Source organism: Melozone crissalis, unplaced genomic scaffold, assembly GCF_028551555.1.
Source record: "Melozone crissalis strain CALT ecotype California unplaced genomic scaffold, PUWL_Pcris_2 ptg000060l_1, whole genome shotgun sequence".
NCBI lineage: Eukaryota > Metazoa > Chordata > Aves > Passeriformes > Passerellidae > Melozone > Melozone crissalis.
In genome coordinates this window covers 454,341-479,378 of record NW_026535838.1, presented here as the reverse complement: position 1 = coordinate 479,378, position 25,038 = coordinate 454,341, and the positions used below count along the sequence as shown (strand labels likewise).

General features: G+C 59.8%; 2 protein-coding genes across 2 annotated transcripts in view; one reads left to right on the top strand and one right to left on the bottom strand.

The window, feature by feature from the left end:
* TOMM5 (translocase of outer mitochondrial membrane 5) overlaps positions 1-25,038 on the bottom strand; it is a 184,756-nt gene that overhangs the window by 96,308 nt on the left and 63,410 nt on the right. The gene's annotated exons all lie outside the window — the stretch shown is intronic.
* Positions 3,147-8,565, top strand: GRHPR (glyoxylate and hydroxypyruvate reductase). Its single transcript, XM_054287612.1, has 9 exons — positions 3,147-3,310; positions 3,703-3,833; positions 3,908-3,980; positions 4,663-4,779; positions 4,963-5,051; positions 6,036-6,140; positions 6,524-6,659; positions 7,122-7,252; positions 8,410-8,565. Exons 1-9 carry the CDS (start codon positions 3,240-3,242, stop codon positions 8,529-8,531), a joined length of 975 nt encoding a protein of 324 aa, XP_054143587.1. The 5' UTR covers positions 3,147-3,239; the 3' UTR covers positions 8,532-8,565.

The window sequence follows — 25,038 nt, the reverse complement described above, 5'->3', positions numbered from 1 at the left end:
ATCCTACAGCATTTCCATACAGCCTATAAGAATCATTACATTACCACACTCTGTTACATGTTAAACCCTACAAACTCCTCTTTGGGCCCTTCTGCCAAGCTGCAGGGTCTGCTCTGACCCTTGGGCCTGTCTGCAAGCAGAGGGTGTTGTTCCATCAATAGGGGATCACCTTCAGCCAGCCATGCCATTGTTTTCCCTTTGTTCAGTAACTGAGGCACCTCAAAGCTTGCTTTCATTTCAATCTCGCTTATAGTTTCCATATTCTCAAAATCTTTTGCCGGGCAATCATATTTGTAAGGCTTTCCTGTCTCATCTTCCCCAACAGGAAACAAGGGATGGCTATCCAGATCCAGGGTGACCCTGAGAGGGGGTCAGCACCACTAACTCCCCTCAACAGGGACCAGGGAGGGCTGGGGGACTCCACACACGGTAAAGGAGACCATTTACAGGTGCTTATAATGGATAAAAACCAGATTGTGGCCAGAACTGTGCACTGTGTTGTGTCAATGAACCCTCTCCGGAGGTCTCTGTCTCTCTCTGCCCCTGGCCCAGAGCTGGGGGCTGATGGGGGGTCTGGGGGTGCCTCCACCATGGCAGAGCCCGGCAGGGTGAGCCTGGGGGTGTCACCCTGGAGAGCAGGTGCTCCTGACACTAATCCTGACCGATCAGGGGGCAGATAAGGTGTCAGCTCCAGTGACACCCAGCTCAGCAGCACAAAACTAACTTTCAAGCAATTATTAAAAAATAAAACCAATTCTGCTGGCATAATCTGACAGCTGTGCTGATGGCACATCATGATAAGGGAAATCCCACATGGAGCCACATTCTGGTGCCTGTACCTCAAACTGCACCTTCCCCCTGCCCACAATGGTGTCGTGTGTCCCTGTCTGCCTCTGCTCGTTCCAAGAGACAGCACAGCTCTGCCAGCTGCTGAATCACTGTGCCCCTGGGTGTCGGGGTCGCTGCTGCTCACAGTGACTTTGAGAAATGTTAGAAAGTCTCTGTTCCCAGCCCAGTGCTCAAAGGAGCAGTCAGAGCTCTTCATTTCTCAGTCTCAAGGTTGTTTATTGTTCCTTGTCTATAAAATTCTTTCTCCTTCCCTGCTCAGGTCCCTCCAGCAGGACAGTCAGAGGCACTCTGCCTGCCCCAGGGCAGTGTTACCTTTTTATACTAAAAACTACCTGTACAATATTTACAGTTACTTCCCAATACCCATCACCTGTGTTAGACACTGAGCTTCTACTCTAAAGCAATCTAAAAGTGCCAACATCACCCAGAAGATGGAGGCCAAGAAGAAGAAGGAGAAAAGCTGGACATGCCCAGATCCCTCCATCTTGCCCCCTGAACTCCCATTCTAAAAACCCCAAAATCTATTTTTCACCCTGTGATAAATTCACTGTCATTCTACTTAATTTGTCATGGCTTGCAGATCTTCATCTGAGGTTGGTAACTTGCTCCATGGGTCACTATCAAACCCACAGGGGCATTTTGGGCTCTCTGAGTGCCAGGGTCTCTGAGCCCCCTGGCAGGGTCTGGGCTGCTCAGGACAGACAGAGGGATCCCTGGCTCCTGACACCTGGGCTCCTGTGGCCACATTTCTCCTCACAGAGAAAAGCAAGGCACAATCCTTCCCAAGAGTATTTCTGGGTTTCACATTGTCTGAACCTCAGAGAAAGGAAAAACAAATCTTATCTCATTTGCAGTGCCTGTGCTTGTGCCACAGCAGAACGCAATGCGGAGATTGTTCACCCACAGTGATGGTGTTTTGTTCTTTGGCCTGTCAGGGCCAGGTGGGTGTGTGGGTGTGTGTGTGTGTGTTGGGATTGTCACTGACACTCACAAGTGGAGGGCAGTGTGTGCAGGGTTGAGTGCTTGGTAGATTCAGTTTGGATGCAGTGTAATATAGTGTAAAATAATATAGAATAATATAGTATAACAAAGTAATTAATTAATGCCAATGGAGTCAAGTGCATCATTCTGTCCCCTCCTCGGGGGTGGCAATATCCACTGTAGGCTTCCCTGCCCCACACCTGCACTCACACAAGATGCTGCAGTCAGCTTTCCAGGCAATTTAACCTGGGTTAATTAATGAGCAGAGCATCACAGTCAGGTGAGAGGAGGCAGGTGAGCCCTGTGGGACACTCCAGAGCTGCCCCCAGAGGCTGTGGGGGGAGCTGAGGCCAAAGGAGCCCCCGATGCTGCGTGTGTGTGACAATGCCCACCCCTGTACGTGTGCACACACACACCTGTCCGTGTGAGAGAGCCTGGGCACAGGTGTGTGCATGCACGTGGGGGTCACAGCACCGTGGATCCATCAGCTGCACAGAACTCTGACATCCCCACCCTGTCCCCAGCCCAGAGCTCCGAGTGCCACCTCCAGGTGCCACCTGCAGGGCTGGGCACTCCAGCCCCCCCTGGGCAGTGCCAAGGCAGCTCCTGAGCCCCCTTTCCATGGGGAAATTCCTGCTGCGCCCACCCTGAGCTGCCCTGGCCCAGCCTGAGGCCGTTCCCTCTGCTCCTGTCCCCGTTCCCCCCGGCTGTGCCCTCGTGGCAGGAGCTGTGCAGAGCCACAAGGGCCCCCTGAGCCTCCTTTTCCTGTGCAGGGATGTCCCCATGTCTGCCCATGGTGACACCTGCCCACGCATGGACACACCTGTCCACGGTCACACCTGTCCATGGTCACACCTGTCCGTGGTCATACCTGCCATTCATGGTCACACCTGCCCATGCATGGACATACCTGTCCATGGTCACATCTGTCCATGGTCACACTTGCCATTCATGGACACACCTGCTCATGGACATACCTGCCCATGGATGGTCACACCTGTGCACGGTCACACCTGTCCCTGGTCACACCTGTCCATGGTCACACCTGTCCCTGGTCACACCGGCCATTCACGGTCACACCTGCCCACGGTCCCACCGGCCCGCCAGGCGCGGGCGGCCGCGCGCACGGAGCGGCGCCGCAGGAGGCGGGCCCGGGGCGGGGCGGCCCCGGAGCGGCGGGCGGGCGGTTCCGGCGGGAGCGGCCGGGGCTGTTGCGCTGTTCCCGAGCAGTTCCCGTGCGCCCGGGGCCGTTCCGGTGTGCTCGGGGCTGTGCCCGCGTGCCCGGGCTGTTCGGGGCCGTTCCGCCGTTCCCGGGGCTGTCCGCGCCGTTCCCGTGTTCCCGGCTGTCCCGCTCTTCTCGTTGCTGTCCCGGCGGCTCGGTGACCCTGGCGGGGCGGGCGGCGGCGGCCATGGCCATGTCGGTGTTCGTGACGCGGCGGATCCCGGCCGAGGGGCTGCGGGTGCTGTCCCAGGCCAGCGGGTGAGCGCGGGGCGCGGCGGGGCCCGGTGCCGGTGAGGGTGCCGGGTGTCCCGGTGCCGGTGTGTGCCGGTGTGTGCCGGCGTGTCCCGGTGCCGGGTGTCCCGGCGCCGGTGCCGGTGTGTGACGGTTGTCGCGCCGGTGCCGCGTGCAGCAGTGGGACTCGGACGAGCCGGTCCCAGTGCCGGTGCGGGTCCCGGTGCCCGTGTCGGTGCCGGGTGTCCCGGTGCCGGTGCCGGTGTGTGACGCTTGTCCCGCAGGTGCCGCGTGCAGCAGTGGGACTCGGACGAGCCGGTCCCAGTGCCGGTGTGTCCCGGTGCCGGTGCGGGTCCCGGTGCCCATGTCGGTGCCGGGTGTCCCGGTGCCGGTGCCGGTGTGTGACGCTTGTCCCGCAGGTGCCGCGTGCAGCAGTGGGACTCGGACGAGCCGGTGCCGCGGGCCGAGCTGCTGGCGGGCGTGGCGGGCGCGCACGGGCTGCTGTGCCTGCTCTCGGACCGCATCGACCGCGAGGTGCTGGACGCGGCCGGTGCGTGCTGACCCCGCTCCCCGCCCGCCCCGGCCCGGCCCGGGCAGCCGCGGCAGCGCCCTCGTGTCTTGCAGGGCCCGGCCTGAAGGTCATCAGCACCCTGTCCGTGGGCTTCGACCACCTGGCCCTGGACGAGATCAAGAAACGGTAACGCTGCCCCTCTCCTGCCCTGCTCCGACCCCGATCCTGCCCTCCCTGCCTCTGCACCCCCTGCCCCGTGCCCCGGTTCGGGACCCCCTCCCCGGCACGTCCACAGCCCGCTGCTCCCTCTTGGTGGGTGGGCTGCACCCCTCTCTGCTGCGGTCACCCACCTGCACAGCTGCGGTCACCCCCTGCGCCCCTGTCCTAGCTGGGGTCACCCCCTGCGCCCCTATCCTCCCTGGGGTCACCCACCTGTCCTGCTGGGGTCACCCCCTGCACCCCTCTCTGCTGGGGTCACCCACCTGCATGGCTGGGGTCACCCACCTGCACGGCTGGGGTCACCCACCTGCACCCCTATCCTCCCTGGGGTCACCCACCTATCCTGCTGGGGTCACCCTGCCACGCCAGGGCTGCGGGAGCCTTTGGGTGGGGGGTTCAGGATGGCTGAGAGCCGCGGGGCTGTCCGTGGCACTGGGATGGGTGCGGGGCTGTCCGTGGCACTGGGATGGGTACGGGGCTGTCCGTGGCAGTGGCACAGACGCGGTGCTGGCTCCCTGGGCACTGGCACAGGCACAGCGCTGGCTCCCAGTGGGACAGGCACAGGGCTCCGTGGCTCCCTGGGCTGGCAGGCAGCACCCAGAGCCGGCTGCAGCTGCCCTGGCAGCCCCCAGAGCCCGCTCTGCTGCAGGGGCATCCGCGTGGGATACACCCCGGACGTGCTGACCGACGCCACGGCCGAGCTGTCGGTGGCGCTGCTGCTGTCCGCCTGCCGCCGCCTGCCCGAGGCTGCCCAGCAGGTCCGCAGGTGAGCCGGGAGCGAGAGCCCCGCGGCTGAGACCGGGCTGGGACATGGGGCTGTGATCAGGGGCTGGGACATGGGGCTGGGACATGGGGCTGGGACATGGGGCTGCAGGGCTTGGTGCAGCTCACCCCGAGCGCCTGGGCTGGGCTCTGACGGTCCCTGTCCCTGTCCTGTTCTCCCTGCCAGCGGCGGCTGGACCACCTGGAAGCCCCTGTGGATGTGTGGGCACGGGCTGTCCGACAGCACCGTGGGCATCATCGGGCTGGGCAGGATAGGTAAGGCAAACCCCTGTGTGGCAGGGTGGGCTTGGGGCCTCACCCTCGGCCTGGGCTGCTGGAAGTGCCCCTGCTGGAGCTGGGAGGGTTGGAATGAGAAGGCCTAAGCAGGCTTTTCCAGCCCACGCTGTTCTGGGTCTCTGTGGCCTGCTGCTCAGCTGTGTAAACCCCGTGAGCACAGCGAGGGGAGCCTGCAGAGCCTCCCCAGCAGCTCTGCTGCCTCACCAGCCCCAGCCCTAAAGCCGCAGCTGTTCCCGTGCTCCCGCAGCAGCCTCTGCCCCTCCTGCCCTCCGTTGCACAAACGCAGCGGCAAAGTCCACGGCACACTTGGCACCATCCAGCTGCGGACTTTGCCACCGGCAGCCCCTCCTGTCCCTGCTCCCAGGCAGCCACGGGCTCGGTGTCCCCTGTGCAGAGCAGGACATCTCCATGCCGGGCAGGGTGAGCCCGCTGCTGCAGCCCTGCCCCGAGGGGCTGCGGGGCCTGGGCAGCCCAGCCCTTCCTCCGTCACTCAGTGTTCGGTGGAGATAATCAAAACTCCACAACTTTGTGGAAGCTGTAAAGCTGGTGTGCTTATTATTGCAGCGCTGGACGCATGTGGAGATTGCTCTCCTTAAAAGCCACGTGTGCTTCTGGGAACTCCAGGTCCCTTTTTATCCCCCTCTCGAATACATCTGCGTACAGTTTCACAGTAGGTTCATACATACTCATTTTACAAATTTCAGTGACATTCGCTGCTGGTTCTTCTTTATCAGGAAGAATTCCTAGGTCAGGCTGGCCTGCTGTCACAGCAGTCTCTGTCTCTCTCTATCACCCTCTGTCTCCCCCCTTCTCTCTGTCCTTCACTGAAGCAGTGTCCCTGAGCCTAGGCCTTTGCAGTCAGGCTACATAGCTGTGTTTTCCAGCCACAGACCCAAAGATGTACATTTCACCTAAATCAGAACGGATTTCTCCTCTGGAGAGTCTTGCTGTGTCTCGCTGCAGGACAGGCGGTTGCGCGGCGCCTGAAGCCCTTTGGGGTCAGCAGGTTCCTGTACACCGGCAGCGGCCCCAAGCCCGAGAGCGCGGCCGAGTTTGGGGCTGAGTTTGGTAAGGACAGCCCCAGGGCAGGGCCGGGGGGCTCCGGGGGGCACTCGGGGTCTGGGGGCTCCTGGGGGCACCCAGGGTGCGGGGCTGCCACCTGCCAGCCGTGCCCACGGTGGGGTGACAGGGGAGCCTGCCTGCTCTGAGCCAGGGCACAGCTGGGCTCGCAGGGTGCCTCAGGGCTCTGAGGGGGCTGAGCTGCTCCTGCTGCTGCGCCCCTGCCCCGTGTCCCTGCGCTGGGCGTTTCTGTCGGCTCCGCTGGGCACAGGGAGCGGGAGCAGGGTGTGACAGCAGCTGCTGGCAGGGGGGGCTGTGCTGGGCCGGGTTCCCGGGTGCCGCCGGGGCTGCAGCCGGCCCTGCAGCTCTGCCGTGTCCCTGTTCCTGCCCAGTCCCGCTCGCCACGCTGGCCCAGGAGTCCGACTTCGTGGTGGTCACCTGCGCGCTGACCCCGGCCACCCAGGGCATGTGCAACAAGGACTTCTTCGGCAGGATGAAGAAGACTGCTGTGTTTGTCAACACCAGCAGGTACTGGCAGCCCTGAGCCGAGCCTGGAGAAGGCCGACCTGGCCCTTGCACGGGTCTGAGAGCGTGGGGCATCTGCTGAGCTCTGAGTGCAGGCAGCAGCGCAGCCTTCATGGCTGCAGCTGCGGGGAGCCTTTGCCAAGGCCCCTTGGGAGTGAGCCGAATACAGGATAAATAATCCAGGAGCACTCGGCTCTCCCGCCGGTGTGGGCAGCTGGGGCAGGGCAGCTCGGCGCTGCTGGGACGCTGAGGCACACAGAGAGGGTCAGAGCTCTGTGTCCCGTGCCCCGAGCAGTGACCAGGCTGTCCCTGGGGCATGGGCTGTCCCTGGGGCATGGGCTGTGGGACATGGGTGAGCCAGGAGGATCTGTACGAGGCACTGCTGGGATGCTCAGGCACACAGAGAGGGTCAGAGCTCTGTGCCCCGTGCCCCGAGCAGTGACCAGGCTGTCCCTGCCCGCGCAGGGGGGCTGTGGTGAACCAGGAGGATCTGTACGAGGCGCTGGCCCAGGGGCAGATCGCGGCCGCGGGGCTGGACGTGACCACGCCGGAGCCGCTGCCCACCGACCACCCGCTGCTGTCCCTGCAGAACTGCGGTGAGTGTGCTGGGGCTGGCAGCCCCTCCGCAGGGACACGCGTGACAGGGACCCCTGGGCAGTGCTGGCACAGGGTGCCGGGGCACAGCACGGGCACGGGGTGTGTTCAGGGGGGTTACAGTGCAGCGCAGGGAGCTGCTGTGGGGTACAACCCATCAACGCGGTGCCAAACAAGCGTGGGAGCTGCTTTAATTTTCCAGAAAGGCATTGAGATAACCCTTGTGGTGGCCCTTCATTTGGTGTGTGAAACTCGTGCAGGATCTGGCATCAGCAGGGCATGAAAGAGAAACCAGCTCCCAGCTCAGGCCGTGCCCAGCTCGGGTGTTCTGGGGGCTCCGGAGCGCAAACTGGGGTGGAAAATTCCCCTCTGGCAGAAAGTGGGTTTGCCTGGGGGAGTCCTGGTGCTGGGAGTGCTGCTGGGCTGCGTGGGCAGCCTGGTACCTGAGGCACTGGGAGGGTGGGACAGGGGGCATGGGGCATGGGGTGTGGGACATGGGACATGGGACATAGGATGTGGGACATGGGACATGGCATGTGGGGCGTGTGGCGTGGGACATGGGGCATGGGATGTAGCACGTGGGGCGTGGGGCAGGTGCAGGCAAGGAGTGAGACCTGTCCTCTCTGGAGGAGGATGATGCAGCTGAGGAAGGATGGTAGGAAGGAGCTCGCTTGGCCACTGTGCCACAGGCTGTCCTCCCTCTGTGGGGAGAGGGTTTCTGGGGTAGGAAAAGTACATTCCACAAAAAACCCCATAGGGACATCCATGAAAATTTGGAGCTGCTCATGACTGTCTCTTTCTGAGGTACAAACTTACAGCTGCTGTTTTATTTTGTGCTACAACTCATTTTTTATTAGTTTGCATTATTTCTCAAAGTAAACAGTGTGAGGAGTGGTAAGAGCTGAGACTTTCTGGAAATATTTGCAGGACTTGGAGGCTTGAGAGCTCTGAAGCAAGAGCAGGCAGGGCACAATTCCTACACGTGTACTTACGGAGTACATTATTTTAGCAGTAATATTACACATTTATCGATGCACAGATGACACCTGCGGGGGTGCTGTGCCTGTGGGAGCCCTGGCGGGGCTGCAGGGGTCGGGGTGAGCGAGGGGCGAGCGGTCAGAGTGCTGTCTGAGCCGTGTCCCTGCCGTGTGTCCCGCAGTGATCCTGCCACACATCGGCAGTGCCACCTACGCCACGCGCGGCACCATGGCCGTGCTGGCAGCCAGGAACCTGCTGGCCGGGCTGCGGGGGGAGCCCATGCCCAGCGAGCTGACCTTCTGATGGGCAGAGCCTGGGGACAGAGCCCGATGGACGGAGCCCGTGGACAGAGCCCATGGACAGAGCCTGCTCCGGCCGGTGCCCCTGCCCGCGGTGCCAGCAGCCCTTAAAGAGCCATTAAAGAGCAGCAGCCAAGGCAGTGTGGTGATGGTGTTATTTTAGAGCAGGGCACGCTGTGGGTGCCAGCGGGCCGTGGGGAGGGCTGGCCCTGCGTGGGGAGCGCGTGCCATGCTGGGACATGGGGCGTGGGGAGCGCTTGCCATGCAGCGCTGGCCATGCTGGAGGTGCCACATGGAACGCGTGCCATGCAGTGCTGGCCGTGCTGGAGGTGCCACATGGAACGCGTGCCATGCAGCGCTGGCCGTGCTGGAGGTGCCACATGGAACGCGTGCCATGCAGCGCTGGCCGTGCTGGAGGTGCCACATGGAACGCGTGCCATGCAGCGCTGGCCGTGCTGGAGGTGCCACATGGAACGCGTGCCATGCAGCGCTGGCCGTGCTGGAGGTGCCACATGGAACGCGTGCCATGCAGCGCTGGCCGTGCTGGAGGTGCCACATGGAACGCGTGCCATGCAGCGCTGGCCGTGCTGGAGGTGCCACGGGGAGCTGCTGCAGCACACCCGTCCTCAGAGCCCGGCTCTGGGCACGGTGAGAGGCCGGGAGTGCCTGCCCTGCGCTCGTGGCAGGACAGGGAACGGCTTGGTCTGTGCACCTGCTGCTGCCACGGGAGCTGCTGCTGCTTCCACACATCCAGTGGTCCTGTGGAATCAGTGGCACTGCATAATCCTCTGCTTGAGGGTTTCCTTTTTCTAAAGGAAAGCACAGCCTGGGCTCGTGCAGCTCCCCAGGCACCTCCAGCTCTGGCTGTGTGTCCATAACCAGCGCCAGGCGCAGCTCCAGAGCGGGTGGCAGGCTGGGATTCACCGGGAGGCTCCGGCACCCACTGTGGGCTCTCAGATGCGTGGTGACGTTTTTTGGGGCAGAGGAGATCCCGAGCAGCGTCTGAGGCTCCGTCTGCCAGCAGAGCCTGATGGGCACCTCTCGAGGGCTGCGGGGATCCCTGTGCCCTGCAGCCACTGCCCCACTCCCGTAACTGGGGCTGGAACCTGAGCCCACCTCTCCGTGCCACTGCTCACGGAACCGGAGAATGCCTTGGGCTGGCTTGGGCTGGGTTGGGTTCGGTTGGAAGGTCTCAGGTTCTGGTTGATAATTGCTGCCCCAGATGTGCAGGATGGCTCTGCTTCAGCCTGCGCATATGAAGAATGAGTCTGCACTCTTCGCTTTTCAGTCTTCAGGTTGTTTATTAATTCTTATGTATAAAATTTTCTCTCTGCCCAGCCGAGATCTGCTCAGCAGGGCAGCCACAGGCACTCTGAGCGCCCCCGAGGTGGTGTTGTCTTTTTATACCACAAACTACATATAACATATTTACACTCAATTCCCAATACCCATCACCTGTGTTAGACAGTGCACTGCTACTCTAAACCAATCCCTAAGTGCCAACATCACAGCAGAAAATGGAGAACAAGAAGAAGAAGAAAGGCTGGACACGCCCAAGTTCCTCCACAGCCCTGTCACAGCAGTGTCACAGCCGCGTCACAGCCGTGTCACAGCCCTGTCACAGCCGCGTCACAGCCGCGTCACAGCCCTGTCACAGCCCTGTCACAGCCCTGTCACAGCCGTGTCACAGCCCCGTCACAGCCCTGTCACAGCCACGTCACAGCCGCGTCACAGCCGCGTCACAGCCCTGTCACAGCCGCGTCACAGCCCTGTCACAGCCCTGTCACAGCCCTGTCACAGCCCTGTCACGGCCGCGTCGCGGCCGTGTCACAGCCGCGTCACAGCCCTGTCACGGCCGCGTCACAGCCGCGTCACAGCCGCGTCACGGCCGCGTCACGGCCGCGTCACGGCCCTGTCACAGCCGCGTCACAGCCCTGTCACAGCCGCGTCACAACCGTGTCACAGCCGCGTCACAGCCCTGTCACAGCCGCGTCACGGCCGCGTCACAGCCCTGTCACAGCCGCGTCACGGCCGCGTCACGGCCGCGTCACAGCCCTGTCACAGCCGCGTCACGGCCGTGTCACAGCCCTGTCACAGCCGCGTCACGGCCCTGTCACAGCCGCGTCACAGCCGCGTCACAGCCCTGTCACAGCCGCGTCACAGCCGTGTCACAGCCGCGTCACAGCCGTGCCACAGCCGCCTCACAGCCCTGTCACAGCCCTGTCACAGCCGTGTCACAGCCCTGTCACAGCCGCGTCACAGCCCTGTCACTGCTTAGTAACAGCCCTGTCACAGCCGTGTCACAGCCCTGTCACAGCCGCGTCACAGTCGCGTCACAGCCCTGTCACAGTCCTGTCACAGCTCTGTCACAGCCGCGTCACAGTCGCGTCACAGCCCTGTCACAGCCCTGTCACAGCCCCGTCACAGCCCCGTCACAGCCGTGTCACAGCCCTGTCACAGCCCTGTCACAGCCGTGTCACAGCCCTGTCACAGCCCTGTCACAGCCGCGTCACAGCCCTGTCACAGCCCTGTCACAGCCCTGTCACAGCCGCGTCACAGCCGCGTCACAGCCGCGTCACAACCGTGTCACAGCCCTGTCACAGCTCTGTCACAGCCCTGTCACAGCCCTGTCACAGCCACGTCACAGCCGCGTCACAGCGGCGTCACAGCCCTGTCACAGCTCTTTCACAGCCGCGTCACAACCGTGTCACAGCCGCGTCACAGTCGCGTCACAGCCCTGTCACAGACGCGTCACAGCCCTGTCACAGCCGTGTCACAGCCCTGTCACAGCCCTGTCACAGCCGCGTCACAGCCGCGTCACAGCCCTGTCACAGCCCTGTCACAGCCGCGTCACAGCCCTGTCACAGTCTTGTCACAGCCCTGTCACGGCCGCGTCACAGCCCTGTCACAGCCCCGTCACAGCCGTGTCACAGCCCTGTCACAGCCGCGTCACAGCCGCGTCACAGCGGCGTCACAGCCCTGTCACAGTCCTGTCACAGCCGCGTCACAGCCGCGTCACAGCCGCGTCACAGCCCTGTCACGGCCGCGTCACAGCCCTGTCACAGCCCCGTCACAGCCGTGTCACAGCCCTGTCACAGCCGCGTCACAGCCGCGTCACAGCGGCGTCACAGCCCTGTCACAGTCCTGTCACAGCCGCGTCACAGCCGCGTCACAGCCGCGTCACAGCCCTGTCACGGCCGCGTCACAGCCCTGTCACAGCCCCGTCACAGCCGTGTCACAGCCCTGTCACAGCCGCGTCACAGCCGCGTCACAGCCGCGTCACAGCCCTGTCACAGTCCTGTCACAGCTCTGTCACAGCCGCGTCACAGCCCTGTCACAGCTCTGTCACAGCCGCGTCACAGCCGCGTCACAGCGGCGTCACAGCCCTGTCACAGTCCTGTCACAGCCGCGTCACGGCCGTGTCACAGCCCTGTCACGGCCCTGTCACAGCTGCGTCACGGCCGCATCACAGCCGTGTCACAGCCCAGTCACGGCCGTGTCACAGCCCCGTCACAGCCCTGTCACAGCCGCGTCACGGCCGTGTCACAGCCCTGTCACGGCCCTGTCACAGCCGCGTCACGGCCGCATCACAGCCGTGTCACAGCCCTGTCACGGCCGCGTCACAGCCGCGTCACAGCCCTGTCACAGCCGCGTCACAGCCCTGTCACAGCTCTTTCACAGCCGCGTCACAACCGTGTCAGAGCCGCGTCAGAGCCGCGTCACGGCCGCGTCACAGCCCTGTCACAGCCGCGTCACGGCCGTGTCACAGCCCTGTCACAGCCGCGTCACAGCCCTGTCACAGACGCGTCACAGCCCTGTCACAGCCCTGTCACAGCCCTGTCACAGCCCTGTCACAGCCGCGTCACAGCCGCGTCACAGCCCTGTCACAGCTGCGTCACAGCACTGTCACAGCCCTGTCACAGTCCTGTCACAGCTCTGTCACAGCCCTGTCACAGCCGCGTCACAGCCGCGTCACAGCCCTGTCACAGCTGCGTCACAGCACTGTCACAGCCCTGTCACAGCCCTGTCACAGCCCCGTCACAGCCGCGTCACAGCCGCGTCACAGCCCTGTCACAGCTCTTTCACAGCCGCGTCACAACCGTGTCAGAGCCGCGTCAGAGCCGCGTCACGGCCGCGTCACAGCCCTGTCACAGCCCTGTCACAGCCCTGTCACAGCCGCGTCACAGCCGCGTCACAGCCCTGTCACAGCCGCGTCACAGCCCTGTCACAGCCGCGTCACAGCCGTGTCACAGCCGCGTCACAGCCGTGCCACAGCCGCCTCACAGCCCTGTCACAGCCCTGTCACAGCCGTGTCACAGCCCTGTCACAGCCGCGTCACAGCCCTGTCACTGCTTAGTAACAGCCCCGTCACAGCCGTGTCACAGCCCTGTCACAGCCGCGTCACAGTCGCGTCACAGCCCTGTCACAGACGCGTCACAGCCCTGTCACAGCCCTGTCACAGCCCTGTCACAGCCCTGTCACAGCCGCGTCACAGCCGCGTCACAGCCCTGTCACAGCTGCGTCACAGCACTGTCACAGCCCTGTCACAGTCCTGTCACAGCTCTGTCACAGCCCTGTCACAGCCGCGTCACAGCCGCGTCACAGCCCTGTCACAGCTGCGTCACAGCACTGTCACAGCCCTGTCACAGCCCTGTCACAGCCCCGTCACAGCCGCGTCACAGCCGCGTCACAGCCCTGTCACAGCTCTTTCACAGCCGCGTCACAACCGTGTCAGAGCCGCGTCAGAGCCGCGTCACGGCCGCGTCACAGCCCTGTCACAGCCGCGTCACGGCCCTGTCACAGACGCGTCACAGCCCTGTCACAGCCCTGTCACAGCCGCGTCACAGCCCTGTCACAGTCTTGTCACAGCCCTGTCACGGCCGCGTCACAGCCCTGTCACAGCCCCGTCACAGCCGTGTCACAGCCCTGTCACAGCCGCGTCACAGCCGCGTCACAGCCGCGTCACAGCCCTGTCACAGTCCTGTCACAGCTCTGTCACAGCCGCGTCACAGCCCTGTCACAGCTCTGTCACAGCCGCGTCACAGCCGCGTCACAGCGGCGTCACAGCCCTGTCACAGTCCTGTCACAGCCGCGTCACGGCCCTGTCACGGCCCTGTCACAGCTGCGTCACGGCCGCATCACAGCCGTGTCACAGCCCAGTCACGGCCGTGTCACAGCCCCGTCACAGCCCTGTCACAGCCGCGTCACGGCCGTGTCACAGCCCTGTCACGGCCCTGTCACAGCCGCGTCACAGCCGCGTCACAGCCCTGTCACAGCTGCGTCACAGCACTGTCACAGCCCTGTCACAGTCCTGTCACAGCTCTGTCACAGCCCTGTCACAGCCGCGTCACAGCCGCGTCACAGCCCTGTCACAGCTGCGTCACAGCACTGTTACAGCCCTGTCACAGCCCTGTCACAGCCCCGTCACAGCCGCGTCACAGCCGCGTCACAGCCCTGTCACAGCTCTTTCACAGCCGCGTCACAACCGTGTCAGAGCCGCGTCAGAGCCGCGTCACGGCCGCGTCACAGCCCTGTCACAGCCGCGTCACGGCCCTGTCACAGACGCGTCACAGCCCTGTCACAGCCCTGTCACAGCCCTGTCACAGCCGCGTCACAGCGGCGTCACAGCCCTGTCACAGCCCTGTCACAGCTCTGTCACAGCCCTGTCACAGCCCTGTCACAGCCGCGTCACAGCCGCGTCACAGCGGCGTCACAGCCCTGTCACAGCTCTTTCACAGCCGCGTCACAACCGTGTCACAGCCGCGTCACAGTCGCGTCACAGCCCTGTCACGGCCGCGTCACGGCCGTGTCACAGACGCGTCACAGCCCTGTCACGGCCGCGTCACAGCCCTGTCACTGCTTAGTAACAGCCCTGTCACAGCCGTGTCACAGCCCTGTCACAGCCGCGTCACAGCCGCGTCACAGCCGCGTCACAGCCCTGTCACAGCTCTTTCACAGCCGCGTCACAGCCCTGTCACAGCCGCGTCACAGCCGTGTCACAGCCCTGTCACAGCCGCGTCACAGCTCTTTCACGGCCGCGTCACAGCCCTGTCACAGCCCTGTCACAGCCCTGTCACAGCCGCGTCACAGCCGCGTCACAGCCCTGTCACGGCCGCGTCACAGCCCTGTCACAGCCCTGTCACAGCCGCGTCACAGCCGCGTCACAGCCGTGTCACAGCCCTGTCACAGCTGCGTCACAGCCGCATCACAGCCGCGTCACAGCCGCGTCACAGCTCTGTCACAGCCCTGTCACAGCCCTGTCACAGCCGCATCACAGCCGCGTCACAGCCGTGTCACAGCCGCGTCACAGTCACGTCACAGCCCTGTCACAGCCGCGTCACAGCCCTGTCACAGCCCTGTCACAGCTCTGTCACGGCCGCGTCACAGCCGTGTCACAGCCCTGTCACAGCCGCGTCACAGCCGCGTCACAGCCGCGTCACAGCCCTGTCACAGCCCTGTCACAGCCGTGTCACAGTCACGTCACAGCCCTGTCACAGCCGCGTCACAGCCCTGTCACAGCCGCGTCACAGCCCCGTCACAGCCCTGTCACAGCCCTGTCACGGCCCTGTCACAGCCGTGTCACAGCCGTGTCACAGCCCTGTCACAGCCGCGTCACAGCCGCGTCACAGCCCTGTCACTGCTTAGTAACAGCCCTGTCACAGCCGTGTCACAGCCCTGTCACAGCCGCGTCACAGTCACGTCACAGCCCTGTCACAGCCGCGTCACAGCCCTGTCACAGCCGCGTCACAGCCCCGTCACAGCCCTGTCACAGCCCTGTCACGGCCCTGTCACAGCCGTGTCACAGCCGTGTCACAGCCCTGTCACAGCCGCGTCACAGTCGCGTCACAGCCCTGTCACAGCCGCGTCACAGCCGCGTCACAGCCGCGTCACAGCCCTGTCACAGTCCTGTCACAGCTCTGTCACAGCCCTGTCACAGCCCCGTCACAGCCGCGTCACAGCCGCGTCACGGCCCTGTCACAGCCCTGTCACAGCCCCGTCACAGCCCCGTCACAGCCGTGTCACAGCCCTGTCACAGCCGTGTCACAGCCCTGTCACAGCCCTGTCACAGCCGCGTCACAGCCCTGTCACAGCCCTGTCACAGCCCTGTCACAGCCGCGTCACAGCCGCGTCACAGCCGCGTCACAACCGTGTCACAGCCCTGTCACAGCCGCGTCACAGCCCTGTCACAGCCGCGTCACAGCCGTGTCACAGCCGCGTCACAGCCCTGTCACAGCCGCGTCACAGCCGCGTCACAGCCGCGTCACAGCCCTGTCACAGCCCTGTCACGGCCGCGTCACAGCCCTGTCACAGACGCGTCACAGCCCTGTAACAGCCGCGTCACAGCCCTGTCACAGCCCTGTCACAGCCGCGTCACAGCCGCGTCACAGCCGCGTCACAGCCCTGTCACAGTCCTGTCACAGCTCTGTCACAGCCGTGTCACAGCCCTGTCACAGCTCTGTCACAGCCGCGTCACAGCCGCGTCACAGCGGCGTCACAGCCCTGTCACAGTCCTGTCACAGCCGCGTCACAGCCGCGTCACAGCCGTGTCACAGCCCTGTCACGGCCGCGTCACAGCCCTGTCACAGCCCCGTCACAGCCGTGTCACAGCCCTGTCACAGCCGCGTCACAGCCGCGTCACAGCCGCGTCACAGCCCTGTCACAGTCCTGTCACAGCTCTGTCACAGCCCTGTCACAGTCCTGTCACAGCTCTGTCACAGCCGCGTCACAGCCCTGTCACAGTCCTGTCACAGCTCTGTAACAGCCGTGTCACAGCCGCGTCACAGCCGCGTCACAGCGGCGTCACAGCCCTGTCACAGTCCTGTCACAGCCGCGTCACAGCCGCGTCACAGCCGCGTCACAGCCCTGTCACGGCCGCGTCACGGCCGTGTCGCGGCCGTTTCACGGCCCTGTCACAACCGCGTCACAACCGTGTCACAGCCGCGTCACAGCCGCGTCACAGCCGTGTCACAGCCCTGTCACAGCTCTGTAACAGCCGTGTCACAGCCGCGTCACAGCCGTGTCACAGCCACGTCACAGCCCTGTCACAGACGCGTCACAGCCCTGTCACAGCCGTGTCACAGCCCTGTCACAGCCCTGTCACAGCCGCGTCACAGCCCTGTCACTGCTTAGTAACAGCCGCGTCACAGCCGTGTCACAGCCCTGTCACAGCCGCGTCACAGTCGCGTCACAGCCCTGTCACAGTCCTGTCACAGCCCTGTCACAGCCGTGTCACAGCCGCGTCACAGCCGTGTCACAGTCCTGTCACAGCTCTGTCACAGCCGCGTCACAGCCCTGTCACAGCCGCGTCACAGCCGCGTCACAGCCCTGTCACAGTCCTGTCACAGCTCTGTCACGGCCGTGTCACAGCCGTGTCACAGCCCTGTCACAGCCGCGTCACAGCGACGTCACAGCCCTGTCACAGCTCTTTCACAGCCGCGTCACAACCGTGTCACAGCCGCGTCACAGCCGCGTCACAGCCCTGTCACAGCCGCGTCACAGCCCTGTCACAGCCGTGTCACAGCCCTGTCACAGCCGCGTCACAGCCGCGTCACAGCCCTGTCACAGCCCTGTCACAGCCATGTCACAGCCGTGTCACAGCCGCGTCACAGCCCTGTCACAGCCCTGTCACAGCCCTGTCACAGCCGTGTCACAGCCCTGTCACAGCCCTGTCACAGCCGCGTCACAGCCGTGTCACAGCCGCGTCACAGCCGTGCCACAGCCGCCTCACAGCCCTGTCACAGCCCTGTCACAGCCGTGTCACAGCCCTGTCACAGCCGCGTCACAGCCCTGTCACAGCCGCGTCACATCCATGCTGTGCTGCCCATCCCAGGCACCCCTCAGGTGTCCCCAGTGTCACCTCTGGTCGCTGTCAACTGTCCCAAACCTGCTCCGAGTGTTCCCAGCCCCATGCCAGGGAACGTGGTGAGGGGCACGCGTGGGCTCAGGTTCTCCATCCTCCTCCTCCTCGGCCATTGCCATGGGTTTGTACAGGTTTTCCCACTGCTGTGCCCCAGGACAAGCCCGGAGCAGAAAATTTATTAGAAATTGTAGAAAAGCAAGGACAAATACACAGACAAATTGAGCAATGGTCTGTGTATTAACGCTTGGCTAGAATAGCTCCCTAAGCTACAGAAAAGTTTATCTAGCAAGATATTAGGAAGGTTGAAGCTTAATAACGGAGCTCTGTGCATTGTGTTTGAGGGCTCACAAGCAGGTATTGCATTTGAAATAAGCCAGCACGGTTTAACCAAAGGTACCTGTGCTCACAGTGGTTGGACAGAACTACTGTCAATACAGAATATACACTGTACAGATATAAATACTGTCAGTGTGCTTTTGCTTTGTGTGATTGGTCACAAAGCTCATAAAGTGAGTTGTGACATTGAGTTCTGTGTCTGCTGCCTGGGATGTGAGCTGCTGGCACCTTCCCATTGCCATAGCCATGGACTGAGAGTGATGCTGGGAAATCAAACAGCTCCAGGCAGTTCCACAGCAGCCTGTCCTGTTTGTGGTCTGTGCAGAGACCCCGGCTGGTGATACCAACCTGTGAGAGCCTGAATGAGGGATGTGGGGCTCCAGGGGCTCTCCAAATGCAGTTTATTGTACCCAAGGTGTCACAGCAGCCCAGGGCTGTGGGTGACAGAGCTGTGCCCACAGCTGTCAGCTCCAGCTGCAGGCAGCCTGGGGACCCTTAGTTTGGGTTACATTGCATTATAGACTTCTCTTTTGGTTACAATGCATTATATACTTTTCTTTGCTGAGCATCTTCATACAGCAGAATCAATCTATACCTTAACTCTTATCTCTAGCCTATCATAACTACTGTAACGACCGTATCCATGTTACTGTTCTCCAATCACTAAAGTCAGTACATTACAGTTTAAGCTGGAAGTTGTTTTTCAGTTTTCTTGCAGTGGGAAATTCTGAGACCTTTTTCCCACTTGCCACATTGGCTGCCTTGTTTGCCTGTGCTCTCTTTCTGCTTGGTGAAATCATCTTCTTGTTTGGGGTGGGTTTATCCTTTGCTCTGAGCCATAAAACCCCTTCTAACCAACACACCCTTTGCCTCGTTGGTTATCCAGTGAGACTGGCTCAGCAATTCTTCTCTTCTATATCAAAACTTGCTTCCCTCTCCATTGCTTCTTCCTTTGACAGCCCAAATGCAGGTGCCTGTGTCCCTGCTGCCCACCTGCTCCAGGTGGGGCTCCTGTGCTGTGAGAGGCCTGGCAGGGGCAGGGGGGTCACCCTGGGGCCATTCCTGACACACCTGGGGCTATTCCTGACACACCTGGGGCCGTTCCTGACACACCTGGGGCCTTTCCTGACACACCTGGGGCCGTTCCTGACACACCTGGGGCCATTCCTGACACACCTGGGGCCGTTCCTGACACACCTGGGGCCTTTCCTGACACACCTGGGGCCGTTCCTGACACACCTGGGGCTATTCCTGACACACCTGGGGCCATTCCTGACACACCTGGGGCCGTTCCTGACACACCTGGGGCCTTTCCTGACACACCTGGGGCCGTTCCTGACACACCTGGGGCCGTTCCTGACACACCTGGGGCCATTCCTGACACACCTGGGGCCGTTCCTGACACACCTGGCCACGGGCCAGGCTGGGGGCGCGCTGCCACCCCACCACACACCACAGGCTGTGCGGGGCTTGCAGGGAGGCCATGAGGAATCTGACTCCGTGCTCTCAGAAGGGTTATATTGATGTTTTATGATATGAATATGATATATGATGATTGATATATGATATGATATGATATGATATGATATGATATGATGCTATAGTAAAACTACACTAAAAATAGAGAGAGGATACCTACCGAAGGTAGATAATAATGAAAACTCATGACTCCTTCCAGAGTCCTGACTGTTTGGTCATGCAGAGTCCCTGCTGTCCCCATGTCCCCACTGTCCCTGCTGTCCCTGTGGTGTCTCCGTGTCCCCACTGTGCTCAGTGTGCCCAGCCCGGTGACACTGGGGGCCAGGAAGGAGCTCGGGCTGCCAGGCTGCTGCTCCCAGAATTACTGATTAAAATTTGAGCACATAAACCGGTTCCCCTGCAGGCAGGAGGAGCACGCCGCTCCTCTGGGATTGCACCTCTAGAGAACCCTGTAAATGGGAATAAACCCACAGCCTGTCCAGGGCCTCTGGAGAACCCTACAAATAAATAAATTTATTTATTTATTTATTTATTTATTTATTTATTAAATATATATAAATAAATAAACCCACAGCCTGTCCAGGACCTCTGGAGAACCCTAGAAATAAATAAGTAAGTAAGTAAGTAAATAAATAAATAAATGAATAATGAAAAATATATCTATAAAGAAATAAACCCACCGCCTGTCCAGGCCCTCTGGAGAACCCTATAAACAAACAAACAAACAAACAACAAACAAACAAATAAATATTATTAACTATCTATAAATAAATAAACCCACAGCCGGTTCAGGGCCTCTGGAGAACCCTACAAATAAACAAACAAACAAACAAACAGACAAATAAATAACATGACATAAATAAATAAAAATATGAAAAAATATATCTATAAAGAAATAAACCCACAGCCTGTCCAGGACCCCTGGTGAACCCTACAAATAAATAAATAAATACATAAAGTTACATAAATAAATAAATAAAATTACATAAATAAATAAAAATATGAAAAAAAAAATAAATAATCCCACAGCCTGTCCAGGACCCATGGTGACCCCAATAAATGGGAATAAACCCACAGACTATCCAGGGCCTCTGGTGAACCCTATAAATAAATAAATAAATAAATAAATAAATAAGAATAAATATATATGAATCAATAAACCCACAGCCTGTGCCTACGGGTGACAACTTTCCATAGCTGCCAAAACACAATGCCCTCTTGGGATGCTCTCAGGGGCAGCTCAGGGGCAGGGGAGAGGGGCAGGCACAGCCGTGGAAAGCAGGACAGGGATAACCCTGACTATTCAGGGAAAATGCAGGAGGAAGGCAGGCAGATGGCATGAATATTAGTGCATGGAAATGACGAGCACTCTGAGAATTTCCCAGAGTACTTCCGACTGGTTCAGGCTTGCTTTTATAATTAATTTATGGAAAGCGCTTAAATTGGGAATAAACACAATCTCACAAATCCCTGCTAATCTCTGCCTGCATTTTTGAAATGATACCCTGAAGGTATAGTTCCTCACAATGATTAAACTGCTTTTCTTTTAAGAATTAAAAGGAATTTTTGCACATGCAGTGTGCTCTGGCTGCTCTGGGTGCTGCAGGTGCCCAGGCAGGGCATTTCCCCTCTGCATGCATGCCAAACCTGACCATATTTCCATTTTGGACTGGTGAAAAACACCAATCACTTGTTTTTAAAATTTTAAAAGTCTAATAGTAATAAAATGGTTATAAATATAGTAATACAAATTACAGTAATAATAATTTGGACAGTTTGGATTAGGACAATATGAGACAATAGAAACAAAGAGTTATGGACAATCCGGGTACCTCTTTCTGGGCAAAATAAGCCCAAAAAAGGCCCCACGTTAACAGAGGATTAACCCTTAAAAGCAACAGCCTGTTGCATATTCATACACCTCATCCATGGTGCATAAATTCCATTCAAACACAGGATTCTGTCTGGGCACTGTCAGCTGCTTCCTCTGAATCCTGACAGCACCCTCGATGCAGGAAGAAGTTCATTTCTTCTGATAATGGGGCAATAAATTCTGTTTCTCTGAAAGATTCAGGTGTCCTGTGGCTGCTATCTGGTGTGAGTCCTTTCTTTAAAAAGTATCTTACATAGCATAGTTTCCATTTTAACATTTTGTTATAACCTAAAACTATATTTAACACACTACTCAAGAGAATTAATACAACATTAATTTCTAACAGAACACATATAACATTCATTGTAATTTTTGCCAAAAGCCAACCATAAAATACATGCATTTTTCACAGGATTCATGTATTTTAATGCAAAATACGACCCGGTGCGTACTCAGCCTACGACTCTGAAGCACTCAGCTCTTACCATAAGTGTCGAAAGCTCCTCAAAAATGGAAATAAATGTATTTAATTAAGCGTCTGCTTTTCCCTGCAGGTGGGAGCCAGGCTCCCTCCGTGGCTGGGCGTGGGGAGGGTGCTTGGGGTAGGCAGCACAGGGGGTTATATATAAATATAATTATATAAATATAATAAAACATATATATAATGTATAGAATACATATTTATATTTAATAATGTATATATTTATATTTATTATATAATGTATATAAATTATATATATAATATAATACCATACAATACAATATCATATCTTAAAATACAATATAATATCATATAGTACAATATATATTACATAGGTAAGGTCTATTCTGTAGAACGATTTGTTGCTCTCCCGCTGCACTAATTTGTTCCATCACAACCTTCCCAGGGCTCTGCATGCTTTTTATTTTTTGCTTAGTATTTCCCTCCCACACACAGGAGTGATAGCTTCTAACACAGTTTTTCTGTACTTCAGGGAAAAAGGGAGAGAGTGTGAAAGACTGAATGCTATCTTTGTTTTCAAAAAAATGCTGCACTAATTAAAATGCTTGGAAAGAACTTCTGCTCCCAGAAGAAATAAACAGTTTTGGCTGTTTTGCCCCATTAGTCGCACATTACTTAGATACGTGTATTTTATAACTCACTCACCTGCTTGCTCTGAAAGTCAAATGCGTGTTTGAATATGCACGATGCCCGTTAATGCACAGATATTTTTGGGTGCATCACCAGGGCGGCTCCTGAGCCCCTTCCTGGGGAGCAGCGGCTGTGGGGCTGCAGGGGGATTGCTGGAATGTTGGGGGACACAGCACAGACCAGGGACTCTGCACCTGGCTGGCACAAGAGATTTGCTTACAGGGTGCCTTGGCAAAAGCCACAGAACTTTCAAAATTAGACCTGGATTGCAAGGAGATTCAATCAGACAGGTTTACTGGAAAAAGAAAATCCCATCTAGTTCTGCAAGCAAGAGATGTTGTTATATGTATAAATTTGTGTATGCGATTTTAACCTAATCATTGTACTACACGTTACTAGTCTCCCTAAAATAGAATTTAAGTGTTTGTACCCCATAATAAAATGGGATTCTGATCACGAGTCAGTCTCCGTGTCACCCAGTCTCCATCTCTCTCTCTCTCTTTGGGTCCGTTTGGTTTTAATGGGGTGACACTCGGTGCCAGCTCTGGGCCATGGCACCAGCCCTGCCCTGCTCCAGGGACGTCGTGCCCTGGGGTGGCTGCCAGGAATGGCCCTGGCAGCTCCTGCAGCTCCTGTGCCCGCAGCGCCCAGCTGCAGTACCCTGGCAGCTCCAGCGCCCATCTCCAGTGCCCAGACAGCTCCAGCCCAGCTCCAGTGCCCAGACAGGTCCCTGTGCCAGCAGCGCCCAGCTGCAGTGCCCAGACAGGTCCCTGTGCCCGCAGTGCCCAGTTCCAGTGCCCTGGCAGCTCCAGCGCCCAGCTCCAGTGCCCTGGCAGATCCCTGTGCCAGCAGAGCCCAGCTCCAGTGCCCTGGCAGATCCCTGTGCCAGCAGCGCCCAGCTCCAGTGCCCAGACAGATCCCTGTGCCAGCAGTGCCCAGCTCCAGTGCCCTGGCAGATCCCTGTGCCAGCAGTGCCCAGCTCCAGTGCCCAGACAGATCCCTGTGCCCGCAGCGCCCAGCTGCAGTACCCTGGCAGCTCCAGCGCCCATCTCCAGTGCCCAGACAGCTCCAGCCCAGCTCCAGTGCCCTGGCAGCTCCAGCGCCCAGCTCCAGTGCCCTGGCAGATCCCTGTGCCAGCAGAGCCCAGCTGCAGTGCCCTGGCAGCTCCCTGTGCCAGCAGTGCCCAGCTCCAGTGCCCAGACAGGTCCCTGTGCCAGCAGCGCCCAGCTCCAGTGCCCTGGCAGATCCCTGTGCCAGCAGAGCCCAGCTCCAGTGCCCTGGCAGCTCCCTGTGCCAGCAGAGCCCAGCTGCAGTGCCCTGGCAGCTCCCTGTGCCAGCAGCGCCCAGCTCCAGTGCCCAGGCAGATCCCTGTGCCAGCAGCGCCCAGCTGCAGTGCCCAGACAGATCCCTGTGCCAGCAGCGCCCAGCTGCAGTGCCCAGACAGATCCCTGTGCCAGCAGTGCCCAGCTCCAGTGCCCTGGCAGATCCCTGTGCCAGCAGCGCCCAGCTGCAGTGCCCAGACAGATCCCTGTGCCAGCAGTGCCCAGCTCCAGTGCCCTGGCAGATCCCTGTGCCAGCAGAGCCCAGCTCCAGTGCCCTGGCAGCTCCAGCCCAGCTCCAGTGCCCAGGGTCAGGGCAGGCTCCAGGCTCTGCACCAAAGGCTCAGCTCTGCCCCCTCCACCAGGCTCTGCGTTCTCAGGGATTTTAGGAAACACTCAGGAATAATCATTGTCTCACCTCTAAGGGCTGAAGCCTGCCCTGCTGAGGGGAGCAGGTCACCAGAGTTTGGGGCAGAACCGCGAGGGTTTGGGGCAGGATGGGCCAGGCCGTTGCTCTGGGGGCTGCCACCTCCCTGGGTCACCTGGTGCTGCCTTTGGGAGACTCTGAGGGAGCCACAGGAAGAGACAGAGCCGACTTTGCCAGGTCTGCTGGTGCCTGAGGGACATCCAGAGTGTCCGAGAGCTCACCAACCACGGCCAGCGCACCCAGATTGCCTCATCTCCCTCTGCTGCCGTGTGGAAAACAGCCCACAGCTCCCACCAGCCGAACTGGAGCTGGGTTAGAGATGGAATAACGACCAGGCACGGGGCTGGTGTTCTCCTGCTGCTTCCCTTCCTCCCGCTGCTGCTCCTGGAGCCTGGCCTGAGCGGAGGGCGCGCCCCTGGCACGGGCAGGGCAGCGCCCACGGCTGCAGGTGGGTGCTGCTCCCCTGTGCCCGCGCCTGCGAGGCTGCAGCAGCCCCGGGACGGTGCCGTGGGGCTGCCCCGCCCCTGGAGCAGCGCTGAGCTCCCCCGGAGCAGCTCACAGCGCCCAGCCCTGGGCCGGCAGAGCTGGCAGAGGGCACGGGGAGCCACACGCGCGGCCTGGCCCCAAAGCAGAGGAGCCCCGGCCCCATGCGCTCCCAGCAGAGCCACATCTCGGCAGCCGCCTCTCTCAGCGGCTCTGAGGGTGCCAGGGAGGGACAGGGAGCTGTGCCCAGCCTGCTGTCCTTCGGCAGCAGGGTCCTGTCCCCAGAGCCAGAGCTGTGCCCTGTCCCCATTCAGTGCCAGGCTGTGCCCTGTCCCCAGGCTGTGCCCTCTCCCCATTCAGTGCCAGGCCGTGCCCTGTCCCCAGGCTGTGCCCTGTCCCCATTCAGTGCCAGGCTGTGCCCTGTCCCCAGGCTGTGCCCTGTCCCCATTCAGTGCCAGGCTGTGCCCTGTCCCCAGGTGCCACACCTGGTGGCCGTGCTGCCAGCCACGGGTCCGGCTGAGCTTCTGAGGAACAATGTGCTCCTACTGTATGCTACCGGATTGTACATCAAAACTATTATTTCCAACATCTCCGGCTTAATT

Excerpts from the sequence above, each read along its gene's own strand:
- GRHPR (XM_054287612.1), top strand. The coding sequence starts at position 3,240 with ATGGCCATGTCGGTGTTCGTGACGCGGCGGATCCCGGCCGAGGGGCTG. Across the intron at positions 6,660-7,121 it reads GTGTTTGTCAACACCAGCAG|GGGGGCTGTGGTGAACCAGG; the intron begins GTACTGGCAGCC and ends CTGCCCGCGCAG. Across the intron at positions 7,253-8,409 it reads GCTGTCCCTGCAGAACTGCG|TGATCCTGCCACACATCGGC; the intron begins GTGAGTGTGCTG and ends TGTGTCCCGCAG.